This window comes from Chironomus tepperi, unplaced genomic scaffold (assembly GCF_022539635.2).
Source record: "Chironomus tepperi strain 1889 unplaced genomic scaffold, CSIRO-AGI_Ctep_v1 contig_93, whole genome shotgun sequence".
In the NCBI taxonomy this organism is placed as follows: domain Eukaryota; kingdom Metazoa; phylum Arthropoda; class Insecta; order Diptera; family Chironomidae; genus Chironomus; species Chironomus tepperi.
Window position 1 is genome coordinate 457,991 of NW_027226215.1, and position 22,972 is coordinate 480,962.

General features: G+C 33.8%; 2 protein-coding genes and 1 long non-coding RNA gene across 3 annotated transcripts; 1 reads left to right on the forward strand and 2 right to left on the reverse strand.

The window, feature by feature from the left end:
- Nucleotides 1–973: 973 nt before the first annotated feature.
- Nucleotides 974–2,090, reverse strand: LOC139087058 (uncharacterized). Its single transcript, XR_011544099.1, has 2 exons — nucleotides 1,842–2,090; nucleotides 974–1,785 (listed from the first exon to the last, which is right to left on the reverse strand). It is a non-coding gene; the product is annotated as an uncharacterized lncRNA (long non-coding RNA).
- A 5,623-nt stretch (nucleotides 2,091–7,713) lies between these two features.
- On the forward strand, nucleotides 7,714–14,976 carry LOC139086984 (uncharacterized). The gene is made up of 5 exons (XM_070635658.1): nucleotides 7,714–9,558; nucleotides 12,734–13,010; nucleotides 13,608–13,667; nucleotides 13,734–13,967; nucleotides 14,682–14,976. The coding sequence occupies exons 1-5, from the start codon at nucleotides 8,169–8,171 to the stop codon at nucleotides 14,818–14,820; spliced, it is 2,100 nt and encodes a 699-aa protein (XP_070491759.1). The 5' UTR covers nucleotides 7,714–8,168; the 3' UTR covers nucleotides 14,821–14,976.
- A 24-nt stretch (nucleotides 14,977–15,000) lies between these two features.
- On the reverse strand, nucleotides 15,001–18,259 carry LOC139086985 (bcl-2-related ovarian killer protein-like). Its single transcript, XM_070635659.1, has 2 exons — nucleotides 17,840–18,259; nucleotides 15,001–17,687 (listed from the first exon to the last, which is right to left on the reverse strand). The coding sequence occupies exons 1-2, from the start codon at nucleotides 17,975–17,977 to the stop codon at nucleotides 17,121–17,123; spliced, it is 705 nt and encodes a 234-aa protein (XP_070491760.1). The 5' UTR covers nucleotides 17,978–18,259; the 3' UTR covers nucleotides 15,001–17,120.
- Nucleotides 18,260–22,972: the final 4,713 nt, after the last annotated feature.

The window sequence follows — 22,972 nt, forward strand, 5'->3', positions numbered from 1 at the left end:
TTTTTTTGTGACTACTTGTCTTTTTAGAAAAAAATTAAAAAAGAAATGAATTTTCTATGAATGAAAGGAAGAAGAAGACATAAAACAATTATAATAGAAATAGATATAGACAAGAAGTGGAAGTGGAACTATCTTGATGTGATTCCTAACTTCCTGTTCCTAAACGTAAAGGAAATTCTTATTGAATTTGATGGTTTTTTGGAAATTTTATGAGATTTTGTAAGAAGTTCCAGGTATTTTTGGAAGTAATCTAGGAAGTAATTATTGAATTTCCTGCGTTAGCCCAATACAAGAGCTGTGCAATGATTACTGTAGTATGGAGATGAAGGTTTAAGTGTGCATTGTGCCAGGTTTAAGAACAACCATCTGTTGCTCAGTAAGTAAGAGCATTCGACATACAGTCAATATGTTGTAGGTTCGAATCTCACTCGATCTAGCTCTTAAAAACTATTCAGGATACTAGATTGAATATTGTCAATGCCTGGGGAAGTAAACACACCTTTGTTACACCGTGTTGTTTAGAATTGGAATGGAAAAAACGCCCTGGAACTCCAAAACTTACACGCAATAGGAGTAGGACTTCAGATGAACTCCAAACTCTGTGCTGTTTCGCCTGATAGAAATGAGCAAACTCATCTATGATGAGCGTATTTCCTTGTTTTCTTGGGTTCTAAATGGCTTAAATACTTATTTACTACTCTCTTAAGAAGGCTCATTTAAAATTCATCGAAAGCTGGATATAGTTATGAAATTTAAAAAACCGTTAATCATTAACATTTAAAAAAACCCAAATTTTTACAGCACATAAAATTTCAAATATTGCCAACATCTGGATAATACTATAAATATCTTCAGAATTTTCTCGCTTAAAAATCCTTAAAATAATTTTAAATTAAAAATCCACATTCTCTAGCAACCTTCATCTCAATTCATTCACACGTTCATTCACAAAACAGAAGTAAATAGCGTCAAATTGAGAAAGGATGAACAATTTTTTATTTTTTTTTATTATTTTTCTTCAGTTTATTTTTGTAACAAACACGTGCTACATGTTGATGGCAGTTACACATTTAGAAAGTGACGATAAACATGGACAGTAAAGAATGAACTTCATTAATTTTTATTACAGATCTCTGTTGCTTGTCTTATTACTTGTTTAGATTTTGTATGCGTCATGCGTAGGCTTTAGACAATCCTTTGTGAGTATGAATGATGGATATTTGTTTTTTAAAGAAAGGATTATTTTCAAGAAAAAAGTAACGGAAACTCTTAAGACTTGATGAATGAATTGTGTCTGAATGGGATATGTTAAGCTAGACATCATGTAAAGGATATTGTTGTTAGTTATAGTGTTTGAATCAATTTAGTAATCCGGTTTGAATATATTATGTCTAAATTCAATTGTTGCTATGATCCAGTAAGGATATTTGACTTTATATCCATGATCCAGTAAGAATATTTGACAATATTTCTAAGATCCAGTAAGAATATTTGACATTATTTCTAAGATCCAGTAAGCATAATTCTCAATATATCTGAGATCCAGTGTGCATATTTGATATTATATCTATGATCCAGTAAGTATATTTGAGATTATATCCATGATCCAGTATCCATATTTGATATTATTTCTAAGATCCAGTTAGCAAATTCCACATTGTATCACATTGTATCACATTGTATCATATGTAGCATATTTGACTTTATATCCATGATCCAATAAGCATATTTGACATTTTATCCATGATCCAGTAAGCAAATTTTACATTTTAAATGTAATATAAGCTAGAATTATTCAAGAAATTACTTCCTAATCAACACGTATTGCGCAGCTTGTTTACCTTAATTTCAAAACATTTGATATTAAACTACAAAAAACATCCCCAGCTGTACATATTAAATTTTTGTTACATTTCCCCAAAAAAAAGTTACTAAACACAGATCATCATTTCTCCACTACACTTTAGATCAAAGAGATCAAAGGCCGACAAATATCAAACATCAATGCAATACAAAAATACTAATTTCTAAATAATCATTCAATATTGCTGTGCTTTGAAATTTCACCGACATAGTCACTGCTTTCATCTTTAAACAGACTCACAAAAAATATATAGGAAAAAATAATCAAGTGAAATTAAGTCGCCGTACTCTTGTGGGAATATTTTTTTTTAGACTCTCAAGTGGAGAACTTGTTATCAATAAATGGAATTAGAGCAAATTATGGTTTGGAGTCTATAGATGTATTTTTGTAATTTGAGTACTTAAGAGTTCAAACTAAGTCATGGAAATATTTGGGTGAGTAATTATTGTTTCTGTGGCACATTCGATTGTTTTGAATAAATTTTTTTTCGCACCATAAATCTAGTAAGAGACCACCCTAGTATGCGAGTTTATGTTTTAGCAAAATAGAACTTTGTAAACAGATTTGAATTCTAGTCTTTTATAAAACAATTGAATTCAATCAATAGCATGAATTTGATAGAATCAACTGTTACGTTAACGGCAAGGCATGAAGATGCCCTGTTGGTATCATGTCGGTTGCTTTCGCAGTGTGCCGCTTGAAAATTGACTCTTAAGATCTACAACTACAAAATTTTACTTTTCAAAACAAGTTATTAATCAATTTTTGACTGAAAAACAGAGTGACTTGAGGAAAAAATCAATCAATATCAAAGATTTGTAATATTTTAACAGGATTTTAATGTTTAACGATTATTTCTGTAATTGTAACTGAGTTTAAATGTAATTAATAACTCCTTACGAGTTGTAATTTTATTGTACGATGTTTATTCTTCGGATTTTAAATGTAAACAGGAATTTTGTACAAAAAGGGGTTTTCAACTATGCAGAATAAATATTATTTAAATCTAAAATAAACGTTATAGTCATTATAGTTCTTAAATCATATTCCGCGTCTTAGTGTATCTTTAGAACCTTCAGATATATGAATGCAAACCAAATTTTCACTAGATTAATGATTAACTATGGAAAAAACCTGCAAAGCAGTGTGAAATGTGCCATAGTCTAAACAGTTTGAGAATCATTGCTTCAAGAACATCATTATTGACTTCCAAAACCCATATTTGAGTCATCATATCTCCAGAAGTTGCCTTGACGGCACCAGGACGACTGATTTCGAAAGATTCTAACAGCAAAAAATGTGGTTCATCGCATTTTTCCGCTCGGGTCATCGAATATCTCTCTGCACATTACTGATCAGTGACTCATAGCTTATGAATAGCTGTTCTAATTCCATAGCACTTTAACTCAGTATTTATTCAAATATTTTTCAAACGATTCAAGAGAAACTAAAATTAGAACAATACCAAACAAATCTATTTTGAGCAAGTCAATGCACTTTCCAGATAAAGCAACACACACTAAAAATTAGCACAACAATGTCGTCATACTGATTATGTGTAGCTCAGCCTACAAAAATGTCAATTCGTTACCAAATAGTCTGCCATTCCTAAACATAATATTATTGTAGAATCAATTGAGAGAACTAAGCATTATCTCTGAGATTGAAGGCTACAAAATCTCATAAAAAATATTGTAATTAAATCTTCGTGAAGCAGATGAAAAAACTTAATAAAAAATGTGCGTAAGTACTTACAACTCCGTAGCTAGTAATTAATTTGTCTGTTTCTAAAATTACAATTTTTCAACACAGTAATTAATTCTCTTTAACCGGTAATATAACCTTTACTTCTTCACATTATATTCAACTCATTTTCATGAATTTTATTTTTAGATTTTGAAATACTAAATTTAAATAAACATCTCCGTACTGCTACTCATAAAAAAAACGAGAGAAATTTCCATGCATATGCAAACTAAACGATGATGGAAATGCAAATTTGCAATCTTTTTTTTTTTTTTTTTTTATTTTCCAGCATGTTGAGGGCATATTGCAACTCATCTCACAGCTTCATATCTAATTCTCTGCCAATTGCTTTCTTTCATTAACTTGCATTTTGTTAAATAATCCCGAGAAGTACAATGTAGTTGCTAGGGCACCGTGTTGATGACAAGATATAAGGAGGCTTAGAAACATCTTTAGCAAATTGGATCTTTGAGATCAAGAGATTCAGACGTTTCGAGGTTAATGATTGTTGAACTAGTGAGGTTGCGACAGAATGCTGTACTCAGTAGACCTGCAGTTCATAGTGGAATCAAAACCAATCCTTTGATGACGCTATTGCCAGTTTATTGTCTTTAGCCTACAAAGTGAGACCGTGAGTCGCATTTTTGCTGAATATGATTCCAAAAAGAGCAGATGAAAAAGTTTCTTCTGCCGAGTCTCGAACCTATGACCGCTTGGTCGATGTGACATTATTTAGGTACCGATGTACAAAACCATTCCGCCACCAAGCCACCCTCGACTCACATAGAATAGTGGTAAGCAGCACATTAGTTTTAACGGAATACGTTTGTGGAACTGTACATGTTATATGGTTTATGACATTTCTAATGGCCGTGGCATCCAGGTTTTTCCACTTATGGCTTAGGCATTTAGACTACTGAACGTCATAATGTGATCAACTGCATTTTCTGCTGTAAAAATTAGTCCAAAACAGTCGTTATGGTGCTGTCAGGATAACCTAAGGTTTCTCAATGCCGAGACTATATTAGTCACGATATTCTCCTAATTTTTTCTAGGCCGAAACATCGGAAAACCCTATTGCACTAGCCAACATGTTGTGCTACTCGGGGTTGCGAAATATTTCAGCCCATTTTTACAACGAATAATCAAATTTACCCAACTATGCTGTTCGGGAATATATAAATATTCCAGTAAAAATTTAAACTTTCATCACTTCATCATCATCGTCATTGTTTACGAGTGAATCGTCTATAAAATTATTTGCTTGCAGTTGCACATTTTTAAATTGACTGAATCGTTTTATATTAAAAGGCTTACGAGAAGAGCGAAAAGAGATAAAAAAATTATTGAAGATGAATAAAAAAAAAAGAAAAGAAATGAAAATTGAATTAATGATGAATGTCTTGTCATTGTTTAGCCTCAGACAAATTGAATTAACGTCATGTCGGGCTGGCTACTTGACCATGAAACGGGATTGTTTCATTCAAAATATTCTCTTTTTAATTATTTAGTCTGTGTATTGAAGGGTTTTGTGCTGATTTAGATCATGTGCCAATAGGAAATTGGCAACAAATTTTGATGTGCCACAAAGGACAATATTTCATTGCATTACATCCAACAAATTTGAATCAACAAGCAATATTTACAATGTCATTTTCCCCACTTCGTGTCATTTCCATATGCAACCACCCACATATTCCTTAAACATTTTTGCCGTACTTAATCATATAAAATAATCATTATATTTTCACAAAAAAAGTCAAAACAGCAAAGCCATTAAAATTTACGGCTCACAATTTTCAGATTCTCTTTTTGTAAACACGTTTTGAACATGAGTATTATTGCTTTGCTATTTTATATGCGTATACATATGATTTCCTTGATTTTTTTGTTATGATGATTTTAAAAGCGTTTCAAATGTTTTTGGGGATGAAGCTGTTGAGGTGTTTTTTAAGTAAAATTGTTACTTAGCAGAATTTTGTGAGTGTATGTATGAATGAATATTTGTAAAGGGTTGAAATTACTCCGCCGTCGGCATTCCATGCAAAATTCGAACTCTACTTCGGGGGCTCCGAGGACTTCGCGCTCTTCTCCGGGGTCCAAAACAGTGTCGAGAGCCAAAAAGGTGTATTCAATGATGAGACGTCTCTAAAATAAGTTAAGGCGCTTCCAATAGTGTTTTAGCTCTATTGAGGATGTCTCCAAATTGAAGAACTTCCTCCTCTGAATATTTGTATAATTTCTTTCATCAGCGTCCTGATTTTAATGTATAAGGCAGCTCTGTTTATATCAAGTATGTTAACATTTAAAGCTGTGAGAGGGCAACCTGTGTGCTGTGGCTCACTATTGTGCTGCCAAAAATGTTGACAATGCCATGAACGGTATGCCGTGTGCGGTTTTGGTCAATGCTTATCACCAAGGTGTAACACGAAACATAAGATTGTCCACCACTATAAAGTATATCAGTGCATTAGTAACAAGATATGACTTTATTTGTGTTATTCAAAGAGCATCTTCTAAGTTTGAATCTAATTTACATACATATATGCCAGGAGTTCTCAAACTTATTTACAGGTGAGACTCTTAAATCTTAAAGATGATGATTCTTTTGGTAAACAATCCAAAATTTTGAATTTTAAGTGTGTCGCCAAACTTTTACCGATTTTGTCTCACCCTGAGATTGCTTTTAAACATAGAATTGTATCGCGGACCATAGTTTGAGCAACACTGATTCATACATTTATGATGTACATCACGTCGTTCATTAAAAACTTCTGCTTAGCTCAAAAACTGCTCCATACCTTATGTTTTTTTTCATTATCAGTTCCAAGAAAATGTCGCATTTATGCCAAAATTATGCTAAAACATTGATGCATTAAATCATCACATTTGATATGCAAAACAAAACAAAACATCGAATAATACACTCAACCTTGGGAGTAATAAACAAACTACGACATAACAGTTTGCTTATAAAAGTATGTAAAATGATAATGCGCTTCATAATTGGATACATGCCCTGAAGAAATGTATCCATAAATCTCAAAGATTTTTCTGGGTGAACTCACCTGAGAATTGTAAATTATTAAACCACTCACATGAAGGAATTTGTATTTATGGAAGGGAGAAATTTTTCCTTTTGAGAGCTTGAAGGAACTCCTTTGAGAGAATTATGAGTTTTAGAGATGATTTTTCAGTCGGAAAATGTTATTGCTTCCAAGAAATGTTGCAAGAACATGAAATGGAGGCTGTTTAATGAGTAATTTTCCTTCAAAAGAAATGAAATGATAGAATTACGTGATTTTACTTGAAAAACACATTTTTGGATGTTTATAACAACGATTATTGAATTCTGCTAGATGTTGCTGCTTTGACTCCTTAAACCTTGTTAAATTTGATGTAATTTAAGTAATTGCTGGACATTAATTCACTAATAAATGTTAAAAGATGTTTATTGTTTGACAATTGAAAACAGACTAAGGGGAGAATCAACTTTAAAAGGGGAAATTAACTAGTTGATTAGATAATTTGAATATAAAATGACGGTTGATAAGTTTTAATAAACAATAATGAATTTTCAGCTTTATTCTGGCTTGTTATCTCTCTGTATTACATATTTTTGTTAGAATAATGTATTATCACTGAATTACAGAATGAACTTAATGAATCAGAACCTTAGTAACTCAGCAATTAATGTCAATAAATCATATTAAACTAAATCCAAGGCTTGCTTACATATTTCCACCATCTAATACATAAATTCTATTTCACCACCGCATCTTCAATATTTAGAACAGTTCCTCGCCAACGTGTCTAGCATATACCGCATCAAAATACTATCATAGTGTACAGTGTCTATTAAATTTATCCAAACAAATGCCATGTGATTGTGCAAAAAAAATAAACAGAGAGTACAGCACATTGAGAGAAACATTTATCCATCCGAGGATGTTGTTTCCTAGGAAACGTACGTGAGATGCAAAACGCGCAAAATCCCGAGGAGGAGATGAAAAAAAAGGAATAAAAAATTTTTTTGCCAGAATTTTTTTGTATTTTGAATGAAGAAAATCTTATTCTTGTGGAAGTTCGCGTGTAGACTAGTTACTTTAATTTTTATTATTTGACAAAGTAATCATTGAAATTTTAGAAAAGTGAATAAATTGATTGTTAGTCAAAACAGCAGTAAATTTACAGTTAGATTTTATAATTTTACACAGTAAAAAAATATACAAAAACATTAAAAGTTTTACCTTGATTCCGTACTTGTTACAAATTTGTGTTTCGTGTTTTTAACATCCTGTCGAGAACGAAACCAAATTTTTCAATTTTGAGTCTGAATCCATATTGTGTGTTGTTGAAAAGATGCTGAAAACTTCCAGTTTCGTTGTGAATAAACATTAAAATGTAACAAATGTGTAAAGTTCACATTTAGATATCAGAAAAAGTTTAAGTCAAAAGAAGAAGAAGGAAGGAAAAAGTTTCTTTTTTACGTATCGTAATCATTTTACTGTAAAATAAAAATTGATGAAGTTTTGAAAGAAAAAGAAGAAAAAAAAAAATGATGGCATTAAGGAACATAAAGGCCAAATGGAAGTGGCCAACATCACTAATGATACGAAAGGCAGTTCTATATCGTGTTTTAGTCATAGGAATTATTGTTTTATCATCATTATACTTAATTGATTATACATCAAATCATTTGGATGACATTTCGCACTATACGAAAATTCCGCGTTTATTTATGGGTAAGGAAGAAGACTACAATGAAATTGAGGAGGTTATTGATGAGAATTATTTTGTAAAAACATCTGGATGTCGTATTGTTAAGATGGATGTGATGTCAGATCAAATTAAAAGTTTTTTTCCATCGGAAAAGCCAAAACATATAAAATGTGGTGTACCGTCATTAACGGCATCAGATGAAAAATACCTGTGGATTAATGTAACAGAAGTTGAATTGAAAAAGTTTTATAATGTATCATCTGATCAGCTACAGTGTTATTATGCACCATTCACAAGACTCACGGACTACTTGGTTGTTAAGAATGAGACATTAAATTCATTGCATTTTGGACAGCGCACAAAGATTGATTCCGAATATATTCAAGTATTTTGTGAGAATCATAATCAGTCACAGATTTATACAGACTATCATAGCTTCTTCCCTGCCAAAGTAGATGACGAAATTGAAAATTCCGATGATGACCAGGCAAAGCAACCAAATCCTGACAAGTACAATATTATGATTCTCGGCATTGATTCCGTATCCAAGCTCAATTTTCATCGAATGATGAACAAGACCTTAACAACGATTGTCGATGAATTAGATGGCATCGAGTTACACGGTTACAATAAAATCGATGACAATACTTATCCGAACTTGATTCCACTCCTTTCTGGTCTCTCATCAGATGAACTTGCATCTGCCTGCTTATCATCAAATGCCTCTGCATACTATTTTGATAATTGTCATTTTATATGGAATGACTTTAAGAACAAAGGATATTGCACGTTGTTTGCTGAAGATTCTGCAGCATTATCATTATTTAATTACTTTAAAAGTGGATTCGATAAGCAACCAGTTGATTACTATTTTCGCACAATACTCTATCAAATGGAAAAAGAGATTGCACATAATAAAATTGGTAATTATAAGTTATGTCTTGGTCATCGAACACCATTTAATGTCTTTATGGATGGATATATGAGAAAATTTATCAAAAGTATGTCAAATGAATTATTTTTCTCATTCTTTTGGACATCATCGATGACACATGACTATATTAATTATCCAATGCTCATTGATGATGACTTGAGTAAATTATTGACATTTATGAAGGATGAGCAATATTTAGATAAGACGATATTACTTATGTTAAGTGATCATGGCATGCGCTTTGGATCATTTCGTCAAACAACGTTTCAGGGAATGGTCGAAGAAAGATTGCGTGAGTATAGATTTACTTTTTTACTTATTCATGATGTCTAAGATGGAAATTTAACGAGCATCACGAGATAACATCTTAAGCCTTAATGCCTTTGAATTTAATGCGTGTTGAGAAAATGTTTATTGCTTGAACGATAAGAACTTCTTTATATTGTATTATACAAAAGAATTGTAGGCTATTGAAGGACGAGATTCGATCTGATTTTGCTTTAGAATGATAATGTGCATGACATAGAATGGATTTTATTCAATGGATTTCTGTATTTTATTCAAAAATTTAGTCAATTAGTGTCAAGATATTATCAGCCATTTATATTCGAATGAGATTATCGATCAGATACTAAATGTTCTTAAAGTAGACATGCAGATTTATCTACAATTGTCCCGGAGGGCATACAACGCAAAAATTGCAAAAAATTCAACCCTGACCTCCGTAACTCTAGACTAAATTTAGATTCAGAGATATCCGACCTCAGGGCAGAATCAAATCAGTTTGAGACCATTTATACACCTTGTGCTTTCCGGGTGAGTGGTCAATCTGATACCAAAGATTTGATTGATTTATATCTCTTTTCTGGTACTAAAAAATATTCCTCATTAATATTATTTATTCATTCTTCATTTCAAATCGAGTGACAATGTTTCTCAAACTCTTAAGCAGAATTTTATGCTTAACAGAAAAATCACAAAGTTGTTTTCTACAATGGCTTACTATAAGGGTGGAATGGGAGATTTGGGGATCAAACACCTCTTTCATTTATTGCAAATGGACCTCTGATGTGTTTAGATACATACAAGTAAGGGTCCGAATGACGGATATCCATACCGTCCGTTACCGGTAAATATCCGTTACCGTCCAATTCCGATTATCGGTAATTTTCGGACCTCTACATACAAGATCAGGTACACAACAGCACATTAACTGCTAAAAGCTATTGTATGTCCACAAAGTCAGTTAAAACTCCGATTCAGATTTTGATGAACCAGTGTTCATCTTAGCTGTCTTTTCATTTATTTAGTAAGTTAAAATGCAATAAAAACAATTCCTCACTGACTTGCTATTTTCGAGGGCCGTACAGATCAACTGTGATCCATGGTCTAAATCCGTTCCATTAAAGACAATTCTTGGTGAATCTAGTGCTCTTGAATTCATCAACTCTTTCTATCATCTTACATTGTAGCCTAATTCTTAGTTCCTTTCATTAAAAGTATCAAGTTATAGCCAGATGTAGTATCCTAAATTCCGAAAAATCACTAACCTGATATTGGGATTCGAACCCTTACTTTACTTACTTCTATGGCTGTAAAGATCAACTGTGATGCATAGCCTTCCTCAGATGACACCTAAAGCTGGTTCTGCCGACTTCAGAATGCTCATTGCCAATATCCTGGCAATTGCCAATACTTGGGATTAGAACCTGAGAATTCAAATTCTACACTTGTTCTACACATACTTCCATGACCCATATCTAGCAAAGTAAGCTAACAAGGCCCTTTTACTTCTCTTTACAACCCGGGAAAACAACAAAAATGAAGAAAAATGACATTTCCTTCTGATATGTCTAGAGTTGTTGTTGTCCTTGGATGAAGAACATGTAAAATGAAGCATAACTCTTGTGATACTTAAAAAAGGACATTAAAAATCTCATTTGGCATACGTCAATTATGAATGACCCTAAAGTACATTTACAAACTAAATTTTCTAAGCTTACCTTTTTTCATCTCCATTCAAGCATGCTAAATTCTTATTCAGATGTAAAAGTTATGGGAAATTATTTTATCATCACTTGTTCCTTTGTTAAAAAGCCATTATAACTTTCTATATTTACTTATTGACAGCAAGATATTCATCATTACATATCCATTGTTCAACAAGTACCATCGACTGTAAAAAAAAAATTGGAACAATGACATCTTATGAACTGCATGTTTGAAGAGCATTATGAGTAAAATGGCATTAATTGTTAAAGACATATCATAATCACATCAGATGCATATAACGTATATAATCTCTAAATGGCAATGTCTGTTCCTAGAAAATATTCAAGAGAAAATCTCTCTTCGTAAAAGCATCGAGATATTCCTCATGATGTGATGCTGGATATAATAAAATAAAAGTTATTCATGTATGTTGTTAATAATTTGTCACTGTATGAGGGAATGGGATGTATTAAGGGGTTTGGGATCAAGGGACCAGAGTAAGGAGAACTCTAATTTGGAGACGCTTTCTTCCAAAGTCCTGCCAACTCTGGAAGGGTCTTTATGGATGACGGTTTCGAATGACACTATGTGCTGGTGTTCGCTAGGGCAAACCAGAGTTGCTGTATTAATGTAAGACAAGAAGTTGTGTTGGCAGTACAGCTCTTGATCCAGGCTTATCAACAGGATGATCTCGGTGGTATTCCATGCAACTTAAGTAAACGGTCTCTTAAGTATGCAATATTTCGTATGGTCGAGCATATTATGTTTGGGAATATCTGTATGTCTAGATTCAGACTTATGAACAGGAAGCTATCGACGATATTCCATACATATGGGGAACTATGTTTGATTTCCCTGATGATTTGTCATAAATAACGTTATGCTTTTTTTTCAACTCTACACAGTTGCAGGACCCAGGGTTGACCCAACGTATACCAATGCTAAGTACTTAGCCACAATATGTAAGTCGTGAATAAACAAACCGAGATATTGTGACTAGCAACAGCGAAAAAGCATGCAAATCTGACTCGGTTTTCCCTGGGATCGAACTCAAGTAGTTAGGTCCGAAAGGCCGACACTCTAACCACTACGCCACTGCTGCTATTTCTCTGCCTGAAATATGATTGAATTTGGACGTTTTTAAATAGCATGCCACCCCGTTTCCAAACCATAAATTCAATCCATTCTGTTAATAATTGAACACAATCTCATTTAAAATCAGTTCCACCTCCGGTCCTGATGTCAATAATATGTCATGACGAGAGCCTTCTCTTTCAATTTAATTAATATGATGAGGAGTAATTAAAATTGAGCACACGGGGATTTTAAATGGAACCCTCCTTTTTTATATACCATATCTCGTTCATTATTTATCTTTGAATCTCACCATCTCTTGCCATCATGAATATTTGATGACTTTTTTTTCCATTATTTTAATAAAAAAAAATTTTTTTGTTCCTTAACATCCTTCACAGCATTTTTATTCGCAATATTTCCAAAATCATTTAAAATGAAATATCGATTAGCTGTAAGAAATTTTAAACGCAATTCAAGAAGACTTACTACACATTATGATGTCTATGAGACCCTCAAAGATTTAACACATTTGGATGATGACTCATTAGCAAATGAGAAGATCCGTAAGCGTTCGGATGAATTAATGGAACGTGGTGGAATTACATTGCCTAGAGGAATGAGTTTATTTTTAGAAGTGCCCGAGCAACGGACGTGTGATTCGGCTGGTATTGAAAGGTATGTGCTGTGTATCAATTACTTTATTGCAGTTGTGGGCAACCTGTGTGATGTGGCACCTAGTGCGTCGCCAAAAACCATATGCGGTGTACGGTTTTGATCGAGCCTTAACATCAAGGTGTCCCACGAAAAATAAAAGATTGCCCAGAACTGCTTAATTAATGACTACTTTGGCAGTGGTGGACAACCTGTGTGTCGCGGCACATTAAAAATGTCATGAACCATATGCTTTGTGCGGTTTTGATCTAGACTTTTCATCTAGGTGTTCCGTGAAGTATATAAGGTTGTCCATCACTGCTTTATTGCAGTGGCGGGCAACCTGTGTTCTAAGGCACATCAGTGTTTGCTGCCAAGACAACCTGTATTGCTGGACAACATGTGTTCTGCCACCAAATAGTATTGCGCCACCAAAAACCATATGCCGTGTACGGTTTTGATGGAGGCTTACCATCCAAGTATTCCGCAAAGAACAAAAGGTTGCCCACCACTGCCATTACTGCCATTTGTCTGATAAAATATTCATATTAATGACTTTTTTCTCCTTTAACAAAATTTACATACGAAATATATTCAATTTCCATATTTTTCATTACACAGTCATTGGTGCACATGCTACGAAAAATTAGAATTGTCGAGTTCTGATCATCGAGTTCAAAGGTATGTAAATTGAAGGTATAAATTGATTCTATTTATAGACATTTCATCTCCTTCCATCCCCTCCAGAGCGGCACGATTTGTTGTAAAAACTATCAATGACATTGTGAAGCCACACAAAGCATGTCATTTTCTATACTTAAATTCAATTGTATCAGCACATATGCACGTATTAAATGATAATGTCTTTAAAGCACCTAATGAGGATAAGAAAGGAGCACGAACACTTAAGCCACCAAAAGGAAGGAAAAAAATTTATGACATTACATTGAAAATAACGACAAAACCTGGACCGAGATCAGAGTAAGTTTGATATTTTTAGATACCGAATGTAAAGTGACATTAGAGCTTTAGAGCATTTCCATGTTGCTATGACATAATTTTATGTTTATTGAAAGGGATCAGGGGTTTTTATGCCGTCATGAAAATTGATGGCTGTGTCATTTTAACATCAAAATTTATATGTTGGCGGGAAAGGCTTGAAAAGGCTGTAAAATGAATGAAAGCTCTAGTTATCAGCATAGAGCAGGGGTGGACAACCTGTGAGCCACGGCACATCTTGGTGTTAAGGCTGGACTGAAATCGCTTATGTCATGCGATTTACATCGTATTGGCTACACTTTATTGTGTCGCAGCACACAGGTTGCTCACCACTGACATATGTCATAAGCTTAACGCAATAATGGGAAACCTGTGGGCCGCGGCACACCTTAGTGGTAAGCCTCAACTAAAATTACAGACGACATGGTGTTCATGGCATTTTTGCGGCATATTAATGGGTCGCGGCACACAGGTTGCCCAACACTGGCGTAGATCATATCCTTAACACAGTGATGGACTACCCGTGTGCCACTAAATTTTTTTGGAAATGCCATGAACCGTATGCCGTGTACGGTTTTGGTAGAGCCTTACCAACAAGGTGGGCCGCGAAAAATAAAATGTTGCTCACCACTGCCTTAACATCTCCAACATTATTTTTAATGACAACAATTAATCTCCTCTCTTTTTTTTAAACAGATTTGAAGCGACTGTGAGGTTGGACGAAATAAATGAGGAAACAAAGTTAACCGGTACAATCAGTCGAATAAGCACATACACAAAAGGATGCGTAAAAGATTCATTTGTCGAAAAATATTGTTTCTGTGATCTAATTTAATTATAACTATTTGTAATTTTTGCTCAAACAATATCAAAACTTGTTAAGACATTTTAAACTTCTTTATCATGTAAAATTGTGGTAATTATAATCATAATAAAAATGAACAAATTATTTTTACTTCTTTTTCCCCCTCACACTCACGAAAAAAATCAAAAAAAAATATGAAGTTTTAGTTCCTTTTTTTTGAAATTTATTATCACCGATTTATTCTTTTTAAAAACATAGAGGTAACAGTTAACAGAATAAGCAAGTAATTTAGTCATTGGTGGCGTATTGTTGCACTTTTGTGATGTGTAGGTCTTAAGGATGTTTGGATGATTGGTATTTTATAGACAGCGGAGCTCGTGGTTTACTTGTATTTTGTATGATAAGGTCGACTCAAGTCGATTATAATCGATATTGCTCCGAGTCGACCTGGAGCTTTAATTCACATCATTTCAATAGAAGGAAAATTACAACGATGCACTTACACACTTTGCTGGCCGTACAGATCAGCTGTGAACCATGGTCACCTCAGTTGTCTTCTAAAATTGGTTCTTTCGCTGGCTGTCCTTTGCCAATTACCAATAACAAATGCTATACTGTCTCTATAGATACCATATTCCCAAAGAGTTCTTTGGATGCCTTTGTGCTCTTTTGTCATCTGTAAATTCAGATGCAGAGCGAAGTCGACACTCTTGAAGACGTTTTGAGTCGATTAGACATCGAATTCTGCTCAGAAGTATAGCATTTGGGATTGATAATTGACAAACGGAAGCCAACGATTGAAACAACTTATTATGCTACCTAAGAGTGGTTATGACCCACAATTGATCTGTACAGTCTGTGAAGTAAATGAGCATTGGCCAATAGAAGTGCTGGCACGGAAGTTAAAGCGTCTTGGAAATTCGAAATTCCATTGATTCTTAAATTTTATTTACCGATTTACAAAGCAGTGTTGTTCAAACTTTTAACGTCACACCACACCTTAGAGACAAGTGTTGACCGAAAACGCACATGGAATTCGGTTCATGGCACTTTCACAAAATTTCGGCTGCACGCACAGCACTGACACACTGGCTTAATATATGGTACGTTAATTGATGATTCAAATTAATTTTTCTCGTTAAAAATGGACCAAAATTAGTTGACATAATGAGGCACTGATGTACCGCGCCACATAGTTTGAACAACACTGGCATAAAGCATTCCCATTGTACAAACAATCATGTGTGCGTAAGAAATTCCACATAATAATTGATTTCCATTTTAGTACTTAACATCTTCATTTAACAATATTTATTCATCATCGGACGCCATAAATATGATCTATAGTTAATTGACGACTAATTGCCTAAATCCATTGACAGCTTACTACAAAAACGCCTATACGATGTATATTGAATGGAAATGTTGCGTGCATGAATCATTTAAAACTATAATTGCCGTGTCTATTAAAGCACATAATGTCAAATAGCTTAAAAATTATTAAAGCTGCCATTAAGACATTGAGACTCACTAGGATTTAATATATTCATCCCTGATTAACCATGAAAATGTTACAGTTATATTCATTAAGTACTGTGAAGCACTTTAGGCGCCATATGAACGTGCTCTGTAACTACCAAATGTTATTCATTTCCATTGATTATTCTTTAGCTGTAGCTGCTCAGTTTATTTCATTTCTGTCAAAATCTGCCAATTTCATCTTAAGTTATGTGCGTATTGAAATTTATTCCTGTCTAAAAATAGAAGCAAGTCCATTTGCATATTATTCATCTGATTGCACGGTAAATTCACATATTTTTTGGTATATTAATGTTAAAAGAGCTTGTGGACGACGAAGGAAATCTTGGAACGAAGCTGTCGATGGAGATAGAGTTGCATTTGGCACTGGGAGTTGGCAGACGGAAGCCACTGGTAATGGATAGACAGAAGCTACTGGTAATCGATAGACAGAAGCCAGCGACAGAGCCAGCGACAGAGCCAGCTATAGATGGCATCTGAGGGAAGCCTTGGCAATTGGATCACAATTGATCTGTACGATCAGCGACTAGCTGACTACCGGCTATCATCTATCAATCCCAATCTAGCTACTAATTTCTATCTAGCTACTAATCCCGATCTAGCTACCAATTCTATCAAATACACATCCATAAGACTATGTCCAAACTATACATGGACAAACCTACTTTATAGTTATGCAATAATGCGCTAAATGACACCACATTTAAAAAAATTAACATTAAAATTGCAATTAAAAATACAAAAAAAAAGTAAAATTTAACAAAAATTTGTTAATAACAAAAAGGAATTAATCACAAATAATTTGAAATTTGAGTTCCTATAAATTTTAAAGTAATCCATGTAAAATGTGTTATGACAAGAAATCCAATAAGTACTTCCATTAATCCCATAACGGATATATGATCAGATCTAACAGGTTTAATATGTTCAATTAGCGAATTAAGACCGCCTTGAGATTCAATCCATGAACCGGCTTCTTCGCCAAGAACAATACACGTTTCATCAATTAGCGGCTGTATATAGTCATGCTGTCCATTTTTAACACAATCAACAATAAATGCAGAAGCAAGTGTTAAAAAACTGATAATTTTTCCCCATGTTATTTCCTCTTGACGAAATAAAGTCTTTCCAATGCTCTCAAGTAAGTCAGGCGCCTCTTCAGGTACAACGGATATATTTGCAAATGTCCTCGGATGCATACGTTCTAGTTCCAATGCCATACGATTAAATATCAATAAGATATTACGGATATGAAAAGCCTTTGCTGGATGTACTTCTATTAATATTGAAACATTCCTCGACAGTAAACCTTCTCGTCTTAGCTTATCTTTGAAAAATTGCGCACACAGATGCTGAATCTACAAGTGTGATAAGTTGACAAACAATATTAAAATGTGTAAGAAGAGCAACAAAAACTTTAAAGTATGTACAATGAAATATGTCACACAATCTTTTTGAAATTTGAATAATTTATTGCCCATTTCAAAGCTGTTTTTTTAATTTTGCTTACCTGATCTGATATCTCAGATCCAACTTGTCCCGGCCATTTCTTCATTTGACTTTTGTCTGACAATTTGTCGTGTTGATTCTCATGATTCCATGATGGCATGTGTTCGGCTAGTATTTGAGCATTTTGTGTGAGATACATTTTTTAATATATATTAAATTCCAATGCCGACTTTGATTTTTTTCTTTCTTCTTTCTTCCGCTTGTTTTTATTTTTTCATTTGTTGATGAATTTTTAATGTTTTTTATTTTTCGTCAAATTATTACATTTAAAATTGATATTTACAGTTATTGTCCATGTACTTTAAGTTAGTTACACATCACAGTTAATGTTAGTAAAGTTTTTAAACTTGGTCGTCGTGTTGAAATGTCTAAAATAAATTAAAATTAAAATCTTTAAAATTTTGTGCTGCTTGTTGTGGACAGGAGTTTTAAAATGACTGACAATTGAGGTGCTTTGAAACATTGACGTGAAACATTGAAATATTGAAGTGAAACATTGAATATTGAAGTGAAACATTGAAATATTCAAGTGAAACATTGAAATATTGCTGCAGTTAATAATCTTCAATGTTGCTCTAATGTTGCGCCAATGTTGCTTCAATGTTTTCATTTCGGAGCTTTCGCAATACTTGATGCAGCAATCATTATCATCATCATTGAACATTAATGAGAATATTCATAAAATAAGTCAATTGAAATCATAAATATTTATGCCTTTCTGAATTCGATGCTCTTACCGTTCGTGCTTAATTTAATGTTTTTTATACGAATTCACATGAAAAAAGTTCACTTGAATGTCTTTAAATACACTTTTACTGATTCCTTCTTTTGCTTTTATTTATTGAAAGATGTCTTTTCAATTTTTGGCAACAACTTGATGTTATTGAATTCCTTTTTCACAAAATATGTGTGGATATAGACTTGTTTATAATAAGAATACGCATAATACGCTTCGTATTATGCTTCTTGTTAAGAATTTTTTGGGTGTTTATGTACGTCACACTTGAGATAATAAGAATAATTTTAGTCTCGATATCTTACAAGTTGCTGTTTACTGCATTTCTGGGGAATTCTATTTTTATGTAGTACATGAAACCAAATTTGGATCTTGGGAAAGAATTTATCGATAGAGAAAGTATTTGCATTTTTAATCGGGAATTGTCAAACGGTAGCCAGCGATTGAAGTAGTCTTACGTGACATCTATGGGAGGTTATGGATCACATTTGGTCTGTACGGCGAGCGAAGTAAATGAGTAAAGTTGAATCCTATCATATTTTGTAAAAGTTGAATTACTTCTGTTTTATTTATGTAATTTGAAAATATAGATTAGTTTAGGGAATTAGGGAAGCAGAAGTTTGATTCCAAAGCTCACCAAATGTCAAGTACACACCTTTTCGTGATCTGTTACTACTATTTCCTGTTAGCCAGGTGGAATTGGAGAAGCTGAAGACAGACTCAAAAACTGACCAAATGTCAAGAGCTTATCTTCTCGTGCTTTATTACCACTATTCCCTGTTATCACAAAATGCACCGCTTGCGACCGAGCTCTGTATCGAAATATATGATTAAAAGAATAGATTGAAAGCATATTCCAACCCTATCTGAAGGGTGGCTGCCCCACAATCAAAATATGAATCGTATGGTCGGCAACCTACCCCGATTAGTACACGTTTTCTATGGCAGTCAGGTGGCGGTCATTTGGCATCCAAGTAACAATACTAACGGCAGCTAACATAAAAATTGCAATGTGTGACCGATCGGGTACAATCCCCGAACCAACTACGAACCCAACATGTACAAAGAAATCAACCAAATGTAGACTGGACCTGAAAGTGAAACTTTGAGGACAACTTACTCACTTACTTCGCTGGTCGTACAGATCAATAGTGATGCATGGCTTCCATCAGATGACAAATAAAACTGGCTCTATCTTTGACTTACGTCGTCTGCCTATTACCAATACCAAGTGAGAACAACTGTTGTGGTAATTCATCCGCCCACAAGATGTATTGCATGCAGTATTGAAAAATCTTTTAATATCTCAAATCTTCCTCTTTTTTCATTCTTTACATCCACGACCCTTTCCCAAATCATAAACGATTTTTCAATTTTGACATTTCATTGTACCACAAATCTCACATTTATCTTTTGATCCTTTACAAGAATGTCAATGCGCATTGTACACTATGACGAAATCATCTCAAGAAGCCGTTCATATGGAAAATCATATTGTCACATATATTTTTAGACATATTTGGAATTTTTCTTATTGACAAAAGTGCTCACTCTTGTTTAAAGTCGTTCCATTCTGAGAATAAAGTTCAATTACGAGTTTATTGCCTTATTCCAACTAAACAGTTAAAAAAAGGAAGTAAATACATTATATTATTAAATTTATTGAACCATTTAGTAATTTTCATTGTTGAGTTAGTAAATTGATTTTTTTACAGGGCGTTGTGATTGGATTTTCTTTTGTGGTTATGAGCTTTTTGGCTTTTGTATGTCTAGTCTTTTAATGTCAGGTGACATAAATTTTTGATCATAAAGGGGTTTAGTGTTCCTGGAATCATCAGGTGGGTGGCCAAAGAACTCTTTGACAAAGGCTGTTGATAGATACAGTGAAGGTTTTGAATATTGGTAATTGACAAAGGGCAGCAAGCCATACAGTCAGTTTTGAACGCCAACTGAGAGAGGACATGGATCACAGATGATCAGCTCGGTCAACAAAGTCAAGGATTTAAGTCCTGAAATCATCAAGTTTTTTTGAATATTGGAAAATCTAAATCAATTCCTATTTTTAGGAAAGATTCAATTCTGTCCTTTTCATTTGGTGTTATTCATATATGGTCAGGATCAAGAGTTTGGAATTGACCAAATTAACAATGATCTTTATTTGTTCTAATATTCATTAATTACATACTTTCTTCCTTATCGAAGGTACACGAGAGCATCATTGTCGCATTTAGAGTTCGTCGAAAGATGAATCTGTCTTTAGATATCTTCAGCCAGTTTCTAATATCCATCACCAATTGACAAAAAAGTGATTGATCAATTCTACATCCATGGTATTTGTTTGGTTTGTAAATACATGCTCTTATGTTGGAGTTTGTAAGACTTGTGCAGTAAATTCAATACAGCAATAAGTGCTGTAGAACTCTGTACATGTTATAGAGAAAAAGGTTTAAGTGTGATTTTTACCATGTGCTCCGGTAGCAACCCTCTACTGGAGGGTAAGGGAACTTGAATCGTGCTTGAATCGTGTTAATCCAGAAGACGTGAGTTCGAGTCTCACGCGAGATTTGTTGGGGGAGGAAGTGAAATTTATTCTATATGCTTTCTCGCTATCGGGATCGGAATCGGGTTTTCCCGGGATATCCCATATTTTCTTTTCTTGAACATTGAAAGAAGTAAGAAAGAGAGAAGCTTCACACACTACTATCGGAGGTTATTTTACTAAATGACAAAGTGCCATACATAAATTATACATTTTCTGTATTCCCCTTTCTGTTGCACTCCCACTGATATCCTGTTGAAAGGCCATTCTGATTCCAACACTCCTGAATTTCCACCACAAAAAATCCTTTGCTAAAAATTGTTTGAAATCTCATTTAATAAAACTTTACAAGCAGCTTACTTGCTCTTCCTTATTGCCATAATACGAAGGGATTTTTATTACATCTAGTTTTTTCTATTCCAACATATTTCCAATGATATTGCGTTCGTAATTGAAAAACAGATTCTCTTTTTTTTTGTAATTGGAAACTTTGAGTAATGAAATTGCAGTCATTTCAATTATTTGAAACTTTTAATTTCTCAAGAGGAAAAAATTAAGTCATTTGAAAGTTTTCAACGACTACTTAGACTTTTTTTTTGCAAGTCAATTAAAAATAAATTGAAGAATCAATTGAATAGGAAATTGTCATTGAGTGGGAATAGAAGAACATTACAAATGGAAACGTAATGAAAATTCTTTAAATAGTTTAGATTGAAAGGAAATGAGCAAGTTGTTTGGAATGACAATTAGTTACTAACCCGGAAGGCACATGGTGTACAGATGGTGAAAATTTTGGTTTTGGGTTGCAGAGCTTGGAAATGAGTCAAATTTGAGTTCTACTCCAACTCTGAGTTGTACTTTGAGTTCCACAAAGTCTGTACGAAGTTAGAAATTCGTTTGAAATCCTTCTACTTTCCTTGTTGGCAAAAAATATTCATGGCAATAATGGTGTTGCCACATTACGTCCACATTGTTGCCACCTAGCGTCTACGTGGTTGTCACATAGTGTTAACGTGGTTGCCACATAGCGTCCACGTGGTTACTAAATTTTGTCCACGTGGTTGCCACATAGCATCCAAGTGACTGCCATATACCGTCCACGTGGTTGCCATATTACGTCCATGTGGTTACCACATAACATCCACGTGGTTACCACATAATGCCCGCATGGTTACCACATAACGTCAACGTGGTTACCACATAGCATCCACGTTGCCACATAGCGTCTATGTGGTTACCACACAGCGTCCACGTTGCAATTTTCATGATAACTGTAATGAAAATATCTGCTATGATGCCATATGTTTGCCACCTGGCTGTCTTTAATATAGCAATATTGTCCAATTTGTGAGCAACTTGTGACACATTGTGATGCTAATTTTTTATGAACATGCCATGAACTGCATACCGTTTACGGTTTTAGTCGTAACATACCACTAAGGCGAGTCATGGAGTGAAAAAGTTTGTACAGCTTTAACAGTCCTTAATTTAAGAAATCTACAAAATATTTTAAGTTAAATTCAAATTCCATCAGCATCTTTAAATTCCTTTAAACAACTGTGTCTCTGTAAGTATTTACAATGAATTACTTTTGAGGAATATTCATCAAAAAAGCAGTTCCATTTCTTCAGATTTTCATAAAGAAATCCATCAAGCTCATGAATATTTTCGCAGAATAAACATGAATGTTGCCTCAATACCAGATGTATACCTCTAAATTCAACATAATACACATCTTTTCAGCCAGAAGTCATCATCCGAGTGCACATTTTGAAGGAACATTTAATTGCTTTTGCATCTTGTTTGTTTAAAAATGGGAGACCAATAAATCAAATACAATAAATGCAGCTTCCGTGAAT